The sequence below is a fragment of the Eubalaena glacialis genome, chromosome 5 (assembly GCF_028564815.1).
Source record: "Eubalaena glacialis isolate mEubGla1 chromosome 5, mEubGla1.1.hap2.+ XY, whole genome shotgun sequence".
Taxonomy (NCBI): domain Eukaryota; kingdom Metazoa; phylum Chordata; class Mammalia; order Artiodactyla; family Balaenidae; genus Eubalaena; species Eubalaena glacialis.
The window spans coordinates 14356872-14375928 of NC_083720.1; the positions used below are offsets into that span (position 1 = coordinate 14356872).

The 19057-nt window shown below is 36.3% G+C and overlaps 1 protein-coding gene across 5 annotated transcripts in view; it reads right to left on the minus strand.

Annotated features, from left to right (window-relative positions):
- Positions 1-19057, minus strand: part of LARP1B (La ribonucleoprotein 1B) — a 129802-nt gene that overhangs the window by 82181 nt on the left and 28564 nt on the right. For 3 of the 5 annotated variants that reach the window (XM_061191986.1, XM_061191982.1, XM_061191983.1), the window contains exons 9-11: positions 14312-14486; positions 10711-10883; positions 3250-3615 (exon numbers count right to left, since the gene is read on the minus strand). In XM_061191986.1, the coding sequence (XP_061047969.1) occupies positions 3250-3615; positions 10711-10883; positions 14312-14486 (714 nt within the window). Of the gene's footprint in view, positions 1-3249; positions 3616-9202; positions 9291-10710; positions 10884-12757; positions 13728-14311; positions 14487-19057 lie in introns of those variants that run through there. The other 2 variants (XM_061191984.1, XM_061191985.1) reach the window with 2 other exon arrangements.

The window sequence follows — 19057 nt, forward strand, 5'->3', positions numbered from 1 at the left end:
CAATTATTTGTAAGAACCAGGCATGTAGAGATCCTACTGTTATCTTCCCCTTCCATGCCCAGGACCTAACACAGTGTCACACACACAGTAGGAGTTTAATATATATTAAATAATTGATTCCTCTCCCTCTAAACAGACCCTCAGAAAAAGTACAATTCTAATAAGAAATTATGTTCAGCACAGAATTAGAAACAAAGGAAATTAGTTAAATAACAGGAGTGTACATAGGGATCAGATAAGACATAATTACAAGGAGACCCATAATGCTTAAGAGCCATATAGCCAAGATTACTTTCCCCGGACTAATATTTAATGGCTAAGGCAATAGATGAGTTAATTAAATTTAATTATTGTTGTCTACACTTTAAAGCAAATAATCATCTATCAACAGGATATGTTTCTCAAGGTGACTTGAAAGTTCGTTATTTGGCACTCTGAAAATATTTTCCCACAGAACCAATATTATACACAGAGGTTAGGTTCCCCTGGTTAGTTCATAATGTTTAATCTGTAATTCATTTATCCATTTTAACAAATATGAATTGAGCACTACTTTGTGCCAGGAACTGTTGTAGCTGGAGATACAGCAGTGTACAAAATAAGACAAAAATCCCTATCCTCATAGATCTTACATTCATGAGATGGAAACAGAAAAGAAGTAAGTGCAATATACAGAATGGTAGATGGTGAAGAACAAAGCAGGGTAGAGGGATAGGGAATGGAGGTAGTGCAATTTTAACCTATTATTAGTTTATTTTCTATCTCTTTTTGTTCCCAAAAGGATTTACGTTAGATGTTACTTACAGAACTTAAGTATCACAAATAAAGTAACAACCCTTACACAAGGAAAGACTTTCAACCAACTTTATAAAAACACACTTCCTTTCCCATAGCAGTAGGACAGAGAGAACTGCTCAGGCTCTAAGTCACTGACAAGCTACCATATCCTGAGGCAGGATCTCCATAAAGGCAGGGGCTAGAGAAGAGGGTAAGAGTAGTGATGGAGAAATTCAAGGAAGAAAAGAAATGAAGACTCAAGAAGGAAAGCACACTTATTGATGATATGGAGCTCCACAGACAGCCAGTCCCTTCTTTCCAACCACGAGTTGGCTGGCTTTTCTTTCTAGAACTGTATTTCTGACCAAGATCTCTTTCCTATTTGGCATATTATACTTATACAACTCTTCCCTCATTATTCTATCCCCAAAACAAATATTTAATTTTGGGGGGTTTTCTGATCAATTTAATGGCAGAAAAAGATCCTTTTTAATTCCTATCTATACCATTAAAAGTCATATAAAAGGAATGCAGATAGCCAGTAGACTACCCTGGCACTCTCTTATTGTACCTTAATAACTGGGATAGGTACCAGGAGGTGGGGTGAAATGCAAGAAGATAAAAAATTGGAACAAGGTTTCAAACACCACTCCCAGCAACAAAGTTATGATTGGACAAGGAGAGAGAATCAGCCAGTTTAATCTTCTATACTTGTCAACAACCAGTTCTACAACCACAGAACATGCACTGCAGACTAAGGTGAGAAGGACACAAGGGGCAACAAAAGTAACTCCTTTGTGAAGCCCTGCTCACATAGCTAGGGTGATTATAGCCAGGAAAGGAAAGAGCATATAAACTAAGCCTGTCCATAACTTTAGATTTTATTCCTTCTTATGAGAAAAGGCCTTCTTATTATTTTCACCTGAAAAAAGGGTTTTTAATCAGTGAGTGCTAATATTTTTTTTTGTAATTAAAGTACTTATTTCACTGTCATTTTAATAAAATAATTTTTCAGGTTGTGAATATCACATACATTTCCAGGAATTTTTCAAATTAAATATAATTTATTTATATTCAAAATTTCATAAAATAAACCCTCAAGTTTAGGAAAACATAAGCAGCAACATGCAATCAAAACATAGTATCAAACATAGGCAGAACACTGTATGACATAAGTCACAGCAAGATCCTTTTTGACCCAGGTCCTAGAGAAATGGAAATAAAAACACAAATAAACAAATGGGACCTAATGAAACTTAAAAGCTTTTGCACAGCAAAGGAAACCATAAACAAGACCAAAAGACAACCCTCAGAATGGGAGAAAATATTTGCAAATGAAGCAACGGACAAAGGATTAATCTCCAAGATTTACAAGCAGCTCATGCAGCTCAATAACAAAAAAACAAACAACCCAATCCAAAAATGGGCAGAAGACCTAAATAGACATTTCTCCAAAGAAGAGATACAGATTGCCAACAGACACATGAAAGAATGCTCAACATCATTAATCATTAGAGAAATGCAAATCAAAACTACAATGAGGTATCATCTCACACGGGTCAGAATGGCCATCATCAAAAAATCTAGAAACAATAAATGCTGGACAGGGTGTGGAGAAAAGGGAACACTCTTGCACTGTTGGTGGGAATGTAAATTGATACAGCCACTATGGAGAACAGTATGGAGGTTCCTTAAAAAACTAAAAATAGAACTACCATATGACCCAGCAATCCCACTACTGGGCATATACCCTGAGAAAACCATAATTCAGAAAGAGTCATGTACCAAAATATTCATTGCAGCTCTGTTTACAATAGCCAGGACATGGAAGCAACCTAGGTGTCCATCATCGGATGAATGGATAAAGAAGATGTGGCACATATATACAATGGAATATTACTCAGCCATAAAAAGAAATGAAATGGAGGTGTTTGTAATGAGGTGGATGGAGTTAGAGTCTGTCATACAGAGTGAAGTAAGTCAGAAAGAGAAAAACAAATACAGTATGCTAACACATATATATGGAATCTAAGGGAAAAAAAAAAAAAAAAAAAGAGGTCATGAAGAACCTAGTGGCAAGATGGGAATAAAGACACAGACCTACTAGAGAATGGACTTGAGGATATGGGGAGGGGGAGGGGTGAGATGTGACAGGGTGAGAGAGTGTCATGGACATATATACACTACCAAATGTAAAATAGATAACTAGTGGGAAGCAGCCGCATAGCACAGGGAGATCAGCTCGGTGCTTTGTGACCACCTAGAGGGGTGGGATAGGGAGGGTGGGAGGGAGGGAGATGCAAGAGGGAAGAGATATGGCAACATATGTATATGTGTAACTGATTCACTTTGTTGTAAAGCAGAAGCTAGCACACCATTGTAAAGCAATTATACTTCAATAAAGATGTTTAAAAAAAAAAAAAAAAAAAAAAACATAGTATCAACAGAAAGATGTTGGTCAGAAACAATTACCTTTATGGCTGTGTGTTTGTTTTCATCTTCTTCCATCCACAAATCCTGCTCATAATAATATAAGCCATCATTGATAACTTTAGCAAGTTCAGATGTAATTTTTGCCTCAGACATGTGGTTGCCTGTTCGATCTCCTCCAGGATGTTTTCTCATGTAAGGTGGTGTCTGAGTTACAATCAAAATCTTGTTTAAATCCTGGTCATCAATTTCATAATCTGAATCATTATCAGACCAATCAGTAAATGTGTTTTTTCGCCCTTCTATTTGTTCCATCTCTTCATCAAATAAAAAATCAAGTTCTTCTTGTTCTTGTTCATCTGGAAGATAGAGTTGATTTGATGCCTCTTCAGGTAGAGGTGGTGACTCCTGAAGGAAGAAATTCGTATTTTATATAAAAACATTGTTATCACTTTTACAATAAATGTCACATAACAATGTTAATGTAAGTAATATCAAAACTGTATGCTCAATAACTAGATTAGCAGTCAAACTGTAAAAGAAAATCACACCAGTATTATTCCAGGCCAATAAATATAAAGTAACTGCTAAACAATCAGTTTAAGATTAAAAAAACCCACAAAGCTGAAAAAAGAAGGATTATATATTAAAGACTCCTTTAGAGTTAGAATGGTCCTTAGTACTAACTTGTTTTACAGATGAGGGAAAAAAAGGCCTAGAGATGTGACGTTGTTTGTCCACAATTGCAGAATTAGTCTGGACTAGAACAACCAAAGACTTTTTTTTTTTTTGGCCGCGCTGCATGTCATGCGGGATCCTACTTCCCCAACCAGGGATTGAACCCACACCCCCTGCAGTGGAAGCACAGAGCCCTAACCACTGGGAATTCCCAGAACAACCAGGGTCTTCTGACTTCCAGATTCAACGATCTTCCCTAGTCTCAACCCTTTTTACCTCACAATTATATTAATACCATAATTTGTCAATAAGAAAACAAGTATAACTATCAGAAGATCAGAAATTTTTATAATTTTCTGGAAAGCAGAAAGCAAATGGAATTGTATTAATAATAAACATGACTAGAGGAAATAGAAATCTAAAACCCATATCAAGGAAGGCTGGGACTTCCCTGGTGGTCCCGTGGGTAAGACTCCACACTCTCAATGCAGGGGGCCCAGGTTTGATCCCTGGTTGGGGAACTAGATCCCACATGCATGCCCCAACTAAGAGTTCACATGCCGCAACTAAAAAGTGCGCATGCTGCAATTAAAAAGATCCCGCATGCCGCAACGAAGATCCCGCATGCCGCAACGAAGATCCCGCGTGCCGCAACTAAGACCCGGCACAGCCTAAATAAATAAATATTATTTAAAAAAAAAGAAAAAAAAGGAAGGCTACAGGGAAGGCAGACACCATTGATCCCACTGGAGTCCTAAAAAGTTTTGAGATGGTAGGCACAAAGAGCAGGAAAGGACTATGTGACAGCAATCAAAATAGTACCTGGAAAACTAACTACAGGACACAGTTGGCCCCACACCCTTATCCGAGAATACAAAGTTTTATTATAAAGTCTGCCCCCAACTAAAAGCCCAAGAATCGCTTTCTAAACAAAGTTAAACATTTGCTAAGGGAGGGCTCATATTTTAGGTGCTGGAGCTACAGAAAGGCTGAACACATCCTAGTATTATTCTAAACTTCTAAAACAAAACGGGGGGAAAAATAAGGTAATTTTACCAATGAATGAAATACACTAACAAATTCTACCTCCCATACAAAAGTACTCCTTATTTTAGCAATTTTGGAGATCCAAAACCAGCCCAACTCTGCTCTGCCTAAGTCTAGAAATCCAAGTCCACAGGACCTTTACACTTAACCAAGAGTGTGCAATCATACCTCACATTCAGGAAAATGGTCCTCTGGATGAGCAGATCTATAAGGCCATACACAAAAGAAATCTGTACCAATTTACCAATACTAATATAAACCATCAACCAAAGATCACCAGATATTAAGAGACAATCATCAGCCCCAAAGAGAAAGTCTTTAAAGGACATAAATACTAGCATAATGAATAAAAATAGACCAACTCCAAGGTATATCATGTGAAATTTCAAGAGTGGGGATGAAGAAATAATCTTAAAAGCTTTCAGCAACAAAAAAATCACTTGACACACTCTGAAGGAACTGAATTTCACAAGAGTTTTGAAAACTGACGAAGATGACAGTGGAAAAATGTTTTCAGATTTCTAGGGGAAACAAATGGGACCTCTAATTAAACTTAAAAGCTTTTGCACAGCAAAGGAAACCATAAATAAGATGAAAAGACAACCCTCAGAATGGGAGAAAATACTTGCAAATGAAGCAACCGACAAAGGATTAATCTCCAAAATATATAAGCAGCTCATGCAGCTCAATATCAAAAAACAAAACAACCCAATCAAAAAATGGGTGGAAGACCTAAACAGACATTTCTCCAAAGAAGACATACAGATGGCCAACACACACATGAAAAGATTCTCAACATCACTAATTATTACAGAAATGCAAATCAAAACTACAATGACACCAGTCAGAATAGGCATCATCAAAAAATCTACAAACAATAAATGCTGGAGAGGGTATGGAGAAAAGTGAACCCTCTTACACTGTTGGTGGGAATGTAACTTGATACAGCCACTATGGAAAACAGTATGGAGGTTCCTTAAAAAAACTAAAAATAGAGCTACCATATGATCCAGCAATCCCACACCTGGGCATATATCTGGAAAAGATGAAAACTCTAATTTGAAAAGATACTTGCGCCCCAATGTTCACAGCAGCACTATTTACAATAGCCAAGACATGGAAACAACCAAATGCCCATCAACAGACAATTGGTTTAAGAAGATGTGGTACATGTATACTATGGAATATTACTCAGCCATAAAAAGGAACAAAATTGGGTCATTTGTAGAGATGTGGATGGACCTAGAGAGTGTCACATAGAGTGAAGTAAGTCAGAAAGAGAAAAACAAATATCATATATTAACGCATATATGTGGAACCTAGAAAAATGGTACAGGTGAACTGGTTTGCAGGGCAGAAATTGAGACACAGATGTAGAGAACAAACGTATGGACACCAAGGGGGGAACGTGGCAGGGGGGGTGGTGGTGTGATGAATTGGGAGATTGGGATTGACATATATACACTAATATGTATAAAATGGATAACTAATAAGAACCTTCTGTATAAAAATATAAAATAAAATTCAAAAATTAAAAAAAAAAAGATGTGGTATGTGTATACAATGGAATATCACTCAGCCATAAAAAGGAACAAAATTGGGTCATTTGTAGAGACGTGGATGGACCTAGAGAGTGTCACACAGAGTGAAGTCAGAAAGAGAAAAACATATATCGTATATTAATGCATGTATGTGGAATCTAGAAAAATGGTATAGATGACCTTAATTGCCAAGCAGAAATAGACACACAGACTTAGAGAACAAATGTATGGATACCAAGGGGGAAAGGGATGGGGTGGGAGGAATTGGGAGATTGGAATTGACACATATACACTATTGATACTATGTATAAAATAGACAACTGATGGGAACATACTGTATAGCACGGGGAACTCTACTTAATGCACTGTAGTGTCCTAAATGGAGGGGATAATATGTATATGTATGGCTGATTCATTTTGCTGTGCAGTAGAAGCTAATACAACATTGTAAAGCAACTATACTCCAATAAAAATTAATTTAAAAAAAAAGATTTCTAGGGGAAAATGAAATCTGACCAAGATTTCTATACCCACTCTAGAAAGTCTATTTTTAAAAACATCATTTTCAAAAAAGTATGTTAACAGGACTTCCCTGGTGGTCCAGTGGCTAAGACTCCATGCTCCCAGTGTAGTGGGCCCGGGTTCGATCCCTGGTCAGGGAACTAGATCCGGCATGCCGCAACTAAAGATCCCGCATAACGCGACGAAGAGTGAAGATCCCACTTACCGCAACTAAGACCCGGCGCAGATAGGTAGGTAGGTAGGTAGGTAGGTAGATACATACATACACACGTACATACATACATACATACATACATAAAAGTATGTTGTCAATAACTAACCTACCTCAGCAGGTATCTCTGAAATATCATACATACATACATACATAAAAGTATGTTGTCAATAACTAACCTACCTCAGCAGGTATCTCTGATGAACCTACAGTCATCTTTCCTCCAGGCCAAGCCCTCACTCTGTAGTACTGGAATACATTTCAGGTCTTACTAATGGTACCAATATTCTTTGGCCATGAAACTGAAAGGTCCTAGATATTATACAATTCTCTTTCCGTTTTGAAAACCACACTCCATCACCAATTTGCTGGCCCTATACAGTAAAATCCAACTAACCCTTGCAAAAACTGTTTTCATCAAATCAAAGATGCTATCAATTTTAAGATATTATTTTAAAAGAAATGTTTAAATGTGAAGGGTTTTTTTTTTTTTAACATGAAGGAAAAAACATAGATCTTGGTATAAATGAAATATGGTACAAGTTTCTGTCAATGAGCCCAGGATATGATCCTCCCTTGCTATCCAGGTTTGCCATGACAAATATACAAATTAATCAGAATCTTTAGAAAGTCTTATTTTGAGAAGCTGCTCTAGGTTTTTAAAATGCCCCAAGGAAGAAAACCTCTTGTTAACATTTTAGTATGATGTGCTTAACTACCGTTGCTAAGTAAAAACTTATCTTTATTTACAAAACAGAAATAGACTCACAGACATAGAAAACTTATGGTTACTACAGATTAGTGTGGGGGGGGGGATAAATCAGGAGTGTGGAATTAACATACACACACTACTATGTATAAAATAGATAAACAACAAGGACCTACTGTAGAGCACAGGGAAGTATATTCAATATCTTGTAATAGCCTATAATGGAAAAAATCTACAAAAGAATAGGTATATACAGATATACATATATGTATAACTGAACCACTTTGCTGTACCACTTGAGGCTAACACAACATTGTAAATTAACTGTACTTCAATTTTTTTAAAATGGTAAATAAAAAAATTAAAAAGTTATCTTTAATCAGGGTTTTAAACTCAGCATTACTGACATGTTGGGTTTGATAGCTCCTTAGGGTGTGTGTGTGGTGGCAGGGGGTGGGGTGGGTGGCTGTCCTGTGCACTGTAGGATGTTTAGCAGCATCCCTGGCCTTCATTCACAAGATGCAGTAGCACTCTCTCAGTTTTAACAACCAAAAATTGTCTCCAGGGTCTTCCCTGGTGGCGCAGTGATTAAGAATCCGCCTGCCAATGTAGGGGACACGGGTTCGAGCCCTGGTCTGGGAAGATCCCACATGCCGCAGAGCAACTAAGCCCGTGCACCGCAACTACTGAGCCTGCGCTCTAGAGCCCGCGTGCCACAACTACTGAGCCCGCGTGCTGCAACTACTGAAGCTTTCGTGCCTAGAGCCCGTGCTCTGCAATGAGAGGCCACAGCAATGAGAAAGAAGCCCACGCACCACAACGAAGAGCAGCCCCCGCCTGCCGCACCTAGAGAAAGCCCGTGCACAGCAATGAAGACCCAACACAGCCATAAATAAATAAACAAATAAATTAATAAATAAATAAATTTATCTATTTATTTAAAAAAAAAATTGTCTCCAGACATTGCCAAACATCCTATGCTGAGGTAAAATATCAACACCCTCTCCATTCCTCCAATGAAGAACCATCCCTAAATCCTTCGTGCTTCCTTTCTTCATGCTTTTATTTTAGGAATAAAGAGCTCTACTCATAATAATCCGTAATATGATAGCCTTCTTCATTCTTCCCACATCTGGCCCAATTATTTTTAGTGACCTTTTCCTTTTAGAGCTTACTTTGAATATTGAAATTATTTGAATATTTCCAAGTTTATTTTTAGTAAACGTTTTTACTTTGAGATAGTTGTACATTCACATACAGTTATAAGAAATAAAAAACTCGAGGACTTCCCTGGTGGTCCAGTGGTTAAGATTCCACGCTCCCAATGCAGGGGGCACTGGTTCGATCCCTGGTCGGGGAACTAAGATCCCACATGCTGCTCAGCACGGCCAAAAAAAAAGAAAAGAAATAGAAATCTCGTGTACTTTTTACTCAGTTTCCTCCAATGTTAACACACTGTAAAACTATAGTAGACTATCACAAGATAAACACTGATGTTACCCATCAGTCTTACTAGGATTTCCATTTCACTTGTACTCTGTGTCTGTGGTTTAGATCAGAGCAATTTTTATTACATTTGAAGTTCATGTATCCAACCACCAGCCAAAAATACAGCAGTTCTACCACAAGAAACTCTCTTATTATTCCCTAACCACGATCATCTCACTCCCTTGTGTGCCCCCAAGAAATTTATTCTCTTTTCCTTTCCTACTGTACAATCACCAAAACATACATTAACCAGACATGTATCATTTACAAGTAATTACATGTAAAAGAATTTTACAAATAATTAACAAGGTTACAAATAATATGGCAAAGTTATAAATTCAAAATTTAGAAAAATTTTGTCAGCTTTAACAAAACTGAAATATTATTCAAATATAAACTAATTTCAAGTAAAAAAGGTTAAAGCGAAATATTCTTAAATCATATTCAGAAATAAGATAAATTTTAAAAAATGATACAATATTATTTATTTTCAACTACTTAGTAACCCATAAGCTTTACTGAAGGGCAATGGTTCCAATTTTTACCATTTTTCTTAAAACTTTTCCGAATTTATATATGTACCTCAAAAACAGTGGCCTTACACTCCACTCAGAATAGATCACACTTCGGACTTACCTGCTGGCGCAGTGGTTAAGAATCCGCCTGCCAATGCAGGGGACACGGGTTCGAGCCCTGGCCTGGGAAGATCCCACATGCCACAGAGCATCTAAGCCCATGCACCACAACGACTGAGCCTGTGCTCTAGAGCCTGCGAGCCACAACTACTGAGCCCACGCGCTTAGAGCCCGGGCTCCGCAACAAGAGAAGCCACCACATTGAGAAGCCCGTGCACCACAACAAAGAGTAGCCCCGGGCTTCCCTGGTGGCGCAATGGTTGAGAATCTGCCTGCCAATGCAGGGGACACGGGTTCGAGCCCTGGTCTGGGAAGATCCCACATGCCACGGAGCAACTGGGCCCGTGAGCCACAATTACTGAGCCTGCGCGTCTGGAGCCTGTGCTCCGCAACAAGATAGGCCACGATAGTGAGAGGCCCGCGCACCGCGATGAAGAGTGGCCCCCGCTTGCCACAACTAGAGAAAGCCCTTGCACAGAAACTAAGACCCAACACAGCCATAAATAAATAAATTAATTTAAAAAAAAAAAGAGTAGCCCCCACTCAACGCAACTAGAGAAAGCCCACGCACAGCAACGAAGACCCAACACAGCCAAAAATAAATAAATAAAAAAAATTTTTTTAATTTCTAAAAAAAATATATCACACTTCACTTGGGTCATAACAACTTACCTTCAATTTCACTGGGGATGGACGATGTCTCTTTTTTACTTCTATCCAAGGTTCTGAGTCCAAGTCGGGCAAACTGGCAGACAAAACTCTAGACATTGCTTGAAGATTACTTGTTTCAGTGTTTTTCTTTGGGCTCAGTGGACTTCCAATTCTTGGAGAATTTGGGGCAGACTCTAAAATTTTAAGTTAGTTCTATAGTTAAAATAATGGTTTTCTTACTTATAACACACATTTTTTCTTTACTTGGCCGTTTTCTTTCTTCACAAAAACATGATAAATCAATCTCAATTATAATCTTTCAGTGATTTTCAAACCCAAAGGGCTTTGTAAGATGTATTTGAGTGATGCCAATGAATAATAACAGGAATGTTATCAACCCTTATGCAGACATATTCATTCAAACTTCTCAAGAATATCAATGCAAGTCACTTACTAATTATGACAAGACATCTATTTGGGAGTCAATTCTCTGTGAAACCTTAGATTCATTAATTGTAATGAAATTAGGGAATCTTAAATGCTACTAAGCAAATAAAATTCATATTTTATTCAAGGCAAAATCAATCCTTCATTGTTCTGCTAGGATCTATACTAAGGCGGCCAATACTCATACTTTTCTCATCTCCTTTGCCTAACAAGGTTTACCTAAATGCAGTTTGGCCCTTGGCTCGCAGTGAATACTGTGAAGACTAGAATGTCACGTCATTAAAGTGCAATGCCCTGGTAATAACAAAACATTTTACAACTCTGCTGGAATTAAAAATGCCTTTCTCCACACTTTTAATCAAAGTAATTATATGCTCTATAAAATACAAATCAATTCCTTTATAAATTTTTTTTTCAGAAGTCAAAGAATATTTAAGTTGTAATGCAATATGAACTTGCTTTGGACAAAAAGTGTTTTAAAAACAAATTTATACTGTAAACTTCTAAACATTATTTACTCCTCAAAGCCAATTCCCTGAAAACATTGCAAAGTTGAATACTACAGAGAGAAAGTTGAAATAAATGAACACCAACAATCCTTCTAACTTACTAAATGAAAATGCAAAGGCACATTCCAGGAGTGAGTTTGAGAGAGTATTCCAAGATTTTACTTTCATCTACTACATACGAGAGTCAGATGGATTTATTATCTTCTCCATGGACACACAGATCCAGGCTTCAACCACCAGATTACTATATTGCTTTAAAAAGAAGTATAATGATTCATAACAGAAAACGCTCTAAAACTGCATTGTTCAATACAATAGCCACTAGCCTTGTGGAGCTACAAAGCACTTGAAATGTGGCTAGTGCTGAAATGTGCTCAGGATAAGTGTAAAATACACAGCAGATTTCAAACACTTGGTACAAAAATAACATTGGTCGATAATTTTTATATTAATGTCATAATATTTGGATATATTAAAATTAATTTCATTTGTTTTACAGCTTTTAATGCTATTAAAAATTATTAGGATTACATGTGTGGCAAACGTAATATTTCTATTGGACACTGCTGCTCTACAACTTAATGGTACATGTCATCAATTGATCCAAAAAATTAGTACGAGTGAAAAGGTTTGGGCTGTCAGTATTAATATTGAAGTTATAGGAATGAAAAAAACATTAACTCTAGAGAACCCTATTCCTAATACTATGAATCATCTCTATTCATGCAGTAAATAAAGCTTTAAAAGTAGACTAGGAACCACCACTAGTAACTGGGAGAATTAACTAAATTAGTATGTATAGTTCATGTATACACGATTAGAACAGTATCTGGCAAAAGGCAGAGAAATCAGTATCTACTATCTTTAACACAGAAATTGAATTTTTAAATACCTACTTAAGTTTATGATATAATCATCTCTAATTGCTCTTTAAGCTTGAATAATGTTTCTACCATGAAGTTGTATGTTTCACAATATTCACAATACATGTGCTTATATTGGGTTGGCCAAAAAGTTCGTTCAGGCAATATGTATGAGCATGTAAATGAGTATATTTTTTTTTAAAAAAACACAAAAATGTACAAACATTGTGATTTTATTCTTGTAATTTTATTAATAATGCATAAATGGTTAATGGACAGGCATCACCAACTTGACTGACTTATCTTAGCTACCTTGTGGAAAAAGTATTTTCTATTTAACAACTGACCTAATGCCTGTTCATAAGACGGTTAAAAATGTCATCTTGGACCCCAAGTTTACACAATAACTTAATCTAACTTACCATCAGACATTGTATTCTTTTTTTAAAAAAACTAAAAAATGTCACTTGAAGTTCAACTTTTAAAACACCTGCCCAAGTTGCTTGCTAGGTGTAGAGGCACAGAGGGCTGACAATCAAAGAAACACTAAATAAAAATATCTGTGAGACTGTCCATCAGTGCTTTATTGATGGGAGGTCTCTACACTGGTATATAAAATATATTCTGAAGAGTAAAAAAAAAAAAAAATACTCTCGTTCGTTTCTTAAGTTTCTTATCCCTTAGTGTTCACATTAATAAATCTTACAGTCCATGCGAAACACTATGACAACATGTGAATTATACAATGTACACTATACTGTGAAGAGCAAATCAAATAGCAAAGGACCTAACAATCTGAGAAATTCCACTCAAGCCTCTCTATTTCTGCTTTATTGATCTGGACACAAGTACATAAGTCTGGAAGGAAAACACAGAACCTTGCAATATTTCCAGAATGATAATTAACTTTCCCACCGTGAAAAAAAGTAGCACATGCAGCCCAGGCTAATTACAAACAAACGGGCAGCTCCTATAAAAACAACAGCAGTCCTCTGGTCTGTCTTTCATCATCATCACAAAGGTGTTTATCTCCATGGTAGTGTTGGCCCAACCTCCTCCACAGGAGCTGGGAGTAGACATTCTTGCACAGAAGTCTGGTCGCTTTCATTTCTGCAGACGATTTGTTCCAATGTTTATAATGATATTTCAGTGAGTCACCTATTCCTCTGCATATTCCGATCAAATGACATCCAAGAGCATCAGTAGATCATCACCCTGACTGAAAAAAGTTTAAGCACACATATTTTTTCCCAAGAGGGAATGTCTTAAAAATGATCCAGGAAAAAATTCTTAACATTAAAGCAGTTTTTGGAAATTCTAAATACCACCAATTCTTTAATATATAATTATAATAACTTCATAAGAGATCCCCAATTCTGATTTAGAATATAGGTCATCTTGTCATTTCAAGACAAAGTTGAAGCACATAAGAAAAAAATTAAAGGAAGGCTAACCCCACTCTTGAGTATAAGACTTTTAGACCATTCCAGTCTTACAAGGGGAAAACTGGCGGAATACATCTATAATCATTTAGTAAAATTAAGAAGATAGGTAGAAACTCCACATGTGACAAAGTAGACAAATAAGTTAAGAATAAATAGAGCAGAGCTCCTCCCATAATTCTTAAATCCCTATTTAATTTATAACTTTCTGTGGGAGGCAATACGAATAGAATTTAAAGCATCATAAGTCACTGGGTTATCTTTAATTTTCTATTGAATCTATATAAACTTTAAAAAGGATAGGTAAATTGGACTAAATAGCCCACTGTTATGCTGTTTGCTCTAGAAGAAAAGCTGTTACCTGTATGTGAACCAAAGGCTTGGCCTGGTACAAACTCTGGGCAATCAATCAGTTGAGAGAAGTCTGTTTGTGGCACACTACGTGGAGGAGGGCCCGGAATTGGCCATTTTTCTGGTTCTATCTTTTTTCTCATTTTCTCGTCCACAATTTCCACTTCTGTGCTATCTTTCAGTGCCTATAAATAGGAATTTTGAGTTATTAAAGAACATTCATTCAAAAAATTTAATTGTACCTCCTATACTTCTAATAACCTAAACATTTTTTAAGTCTGAAATCAGCATAGGATATTACAGTTAATGTAATATATTTCTCAGAATATCCATGAACAGAACAGATTTTAAAATAATTTGCCCTTGTAAAGTAACAAATATCCTGATTTAACATGTAGCAAATTATTCTAATTGTGAAAACCAAATTTTCAATTAAGGAGTATTGCATCAACTTGAAGCAAACTACTATAATTTTTTATTGACAATTTTTTCCGCTCCTATTTCCTTTAGTTTTCCCTTAATATAATATCACCAAATAAAATTTAGGCATTATATTTAATTATTGTAATAAATACCACCATTATTGAATAATAAATACACACATGCAGAGATTCCTCATAACACCTTGTAAGTGTAAAGTAGGTTTCACAGATGAGGAAATTGAGGCTCAAAGAAATAAAGTAACTTGATAAAGGTTATGGACTTAGTATGAGGCAATACCAGGACTCAAACCATTTATTATCTGTCCAACACGAAAACTCTCAGCCACTAGGATATGGTGGCTCTCAAAAATAGCTTGCTGTAATTTAAGGATAAAATAAAACTAGAACAAAATTTCTTCCAAATAAAAATTACAGCCTTACTGATCTGAATCTTCCCTGAAATTCAAGAATACTCACACCTTTAGAAACTAGGAAAAATACAAATATAAAAACTCAACATACAAACTGTTAACTTATAAAGATTAAAACTCGCTGTATTTTAGTTGGAGAACACATTATATGTATTACTTTAAGTATCTTACATTTGTATGCCCTTAATATTAGTATCATACTTACTTCTCAAGTAAGTATATTTTCTGTAACTGGACACTACTTTAAAATTAGTATTAAAATTATTTAAAAACAAACTCTTTTGATGGGAATCAGGATACTCACTGAAAGAGAAGAGAGTCTGAAATATGGAATGAAGGAAATAAGGAAGAACCTTACAGTAAAGCGTTTGAGTTGCTGATATGTGTATTTTTTTAATGTATTTTCCTAGTTTTGTCCACTGAATGTTCTAGAAGCAATGACACCCCAGTAGCAAAGCAGTATACCCAACATCCAGATCTTGCAACAACATGGATGAATTTCAAAAACTACAAATGAAAGAGCCAGGAGACAGAAGAACTCTATTTACACAAATGTAAAGAAAAGACAAAATAAATCTCTGGTAACAGAATCAGAAAAGTGCTTTGGTTTGGCAGGGCAAAGGGTGAGGGGATGGGGGACTGACTGCAAAGGGCCACTAAGGAAGTTTTTAGAGTAATTAACTATATCTTGTTTGGAGCAGGCTTATACAATTTTCAAAACTCGAACTGAACACCTAATAGCCCTGCATTTTACATCATGTTATTTACACCTGAATTTTAAAAAGAAAAAGAAAAAGAAAAATCACCTTAAAACTTTGCTATGGGTTTAAGTTTTTCAAAATGTTTTGGAAAAAGACCACCAACAGTGTTCGCTGGTATGTGAAGCAAGTCAAACTCTGAACAGCAGTAGTTTTAATTGGTTCAATATTTTGGAAAAACGTTTAGCAGTATTTACAAAAGCTAAGCTCGTATATATATATATGTTTGTATACACACACACACACACACACACGCACACGCAAATAACCTGTTACCCATCAATTTCACAAAAAAATAAGTGCATATGTCCATCCAAAAATATGTACAATAATAATGTTCACAACAGTCACATATTCAAGCTGTAAAGAACCCAAATGTCTATAAGAGGAACCCGAAAAAAGAGTTATATTCATACAATTGAATACTACTGCAAAATGAAAAATAAACAACTGCCACACACAACAACAACATGGATAAGCCTTACAGAAATAACAAGCAACAGTCAGATATAAAAGATTTCAAATAATTTTGATTATTAAATGTTTAAAAAACAAGATGAGGGACCTCTCTGAAAAGCAACTACTTTGAGGAGAACAGTGATTCAGACTAGCAGGGAGTACAAGGGAGCTCCCTGGGATGTTGAAAATGTTCTATCTTAATCTGTGTAGCAGTAACACAAGTAGGTACATAGGGGAAAGTCATTCTTAATCTTATAACTTCTAATATACAATGTATAAGTTATGTCTCAATTTAAAGAAAAATTTTCAGGAAAAAATTCAAAGTTCTTTATATATAGCTATTGAATGATCTTCCAATATATGCTGTTTTTATAAAAGGAAGGGGTATAACAGTATATGTAGTAAAACATGAACTATCTCAGGAAGAATACACAAAAAAGAAGTAACGCTACTTGCCACACCAAGGAAGGTTTAACTAGTTCACTGTTGGTGAAAGATGAGAAGGAAATTTTTCACTATATACCCTTTGAATATTGAATCACAGGGAATTAATTCCCTACTGAAAAGAAAAAAACAAAAAAAACTCAAGAAGAAAATAAAGAAAACAGAAAGCGGGAAAGTTGTGACTCAGGCCTTAAAAGACTCATACAAAAACTTAAAAGGCTCACAGCATACACAAATTAAGGAAAAGATCTAGACAGAGTTAGACATATTTTTACTAAAACCAAATCTTGGTTATCTTGAACTCCTAAACAATGAGCTACAGTATACAGTCAACATTTCTGGGTATCTGAGGTTTTTTTTCCTATTATTTTCTATTATTTCTATTATATTGTACTATAACTATGTTAAGTGATAACGCTGCAATAGCCATCATATTACAATATACATATGTATCAAAGTAAAAAAAAAAAAACAAAAGAAAGAAAAAGAGTGCAGTAAGGTGAAAAACGAATGGGAGAGGAGGAAACAGATTCAGTAAGTTTAACTGTGTAGACACACTCAACCAGAGCAGATACGGGTGTTAGCTAAAATATATTCTGCTTCTTTTGACAGTTTTTTCAAGACAGTTAAGACTTAAGCATATTCAAATACATATAGGAAAAAGCTGGTAGAAATGAAATGAAGATAAAAGGAGTAATCAACAGAAGGATATCCTTGAAGACTAACAGTAACAGCAAATTCTTATTTAGAGCTTACTGTATATGCCAGACTCTGCCATTACACATTTCATACTCATAACAACCCTATGAAGTATGTATTGTTGTAACAATTTCCACTTTACAGAAGTCTCAGGACACTGCCTGAAGTCACAGAGCTAGGAGGATATGTATGCAGGTTCTAAAGTCCATGCTCTAAATCAGTATGTTTATACTGCAAAGCCTAATGAAGCCTTACCTTCTTAAGGGAAAAAAAGACATCTTTCCCACTGTAATAAGTGGTAGGTACACAATGAATGTTAAGTGAATTCAGACCTATGCTATTCTAAATCACTATGCTTATGTGTTTCTATGTTTCACAGTAGTATTATTTTTTACTGTAAATCAGTCACTGTGGGGACTTCACTGGTGGCGCAGTGGTTAAGAGTCCACCTGCCAGCGCAGGGGACATGGGTTCGAGCCCTGGTCTGGGAAGATCCCGCGTGCCGCGAAGCAACTAAGCCCATGCACCACAACTACTAAGTCTGCGCTCTAGAGTCTGTGTGTCACAGCTACCAAAGCCCCCGTACCTAGAGCCCATTCTCCGCAACAAGAGAAGCAATCGCAATTAGAAGCCCACGCACCACAACGAAGAGTAGCCCCTGCTCACCGCAACTAGAGGAAGCCCGTGCACAGCAGCGAAGACCCAACGCAGCCAAAAATAAATAAACTCTACAAAAAAAAATCAGTCACTATGTATTAATAATGCTAACCATAATGGTAATGCAAAAGTTTTCTTTCTTTTTTAAATATCCTTTCCCGGCCTTCCCTGGTGGCACAATGGTTAAGAATCTGCCTGCCAATGCAGGGGACACGGGTTCAAGCCCTGGTCCGGGAAGATCCCACATGCCGCAGAGCAACTCAGCCCGTGTGCCACACTACTGAGCCTGTGCTCTAGAGCCTGCGAGCCACAACTACTGAGTCCGCGTGCTACAACTATTGAAGCTCGCACGCCTAGAGCCCATGCTCCACAACGAGAAGCCACTACAATGGGAAGCCCATGCACCACAACGAAGAGTAGCCCCGGCTCGCCCCAACTAGAGAAAGCCCGCACACAGCAACAAAGACCCAGTGCAGCCAAAAATAAATAAATAAAATAAATTTATTAAAAACATAAAAAAAGAACATAACTAGAAAGACTACTTTAAATTAGCCCTCTTTATACAGGAAAAATTTTAAATTTAAATTTAAATTTAATTTAATTTAAATTTTAATTTAATAATTTAATACATGCTATTTTACAGCAACCTGAAGACTAAAGGACCAAGAACACCCAAGAATGTTCAAGTTTGTGTTGGGGTTCAACCCATCTAAGAAGGATCAGGTTAAAAACAGGTGGAAACATCATTAAGTAATCCTTTGAGGGGTCAGACATTTATTTCGGTTTTATAAAAAGGCAAAAAAGCCTTGAGATACAGTCTAAGCCTTAGGTAACTACAGATTGTTTTTGCTTTTTCCTTAAAATTGTTTAATAGACTTTATTTTTT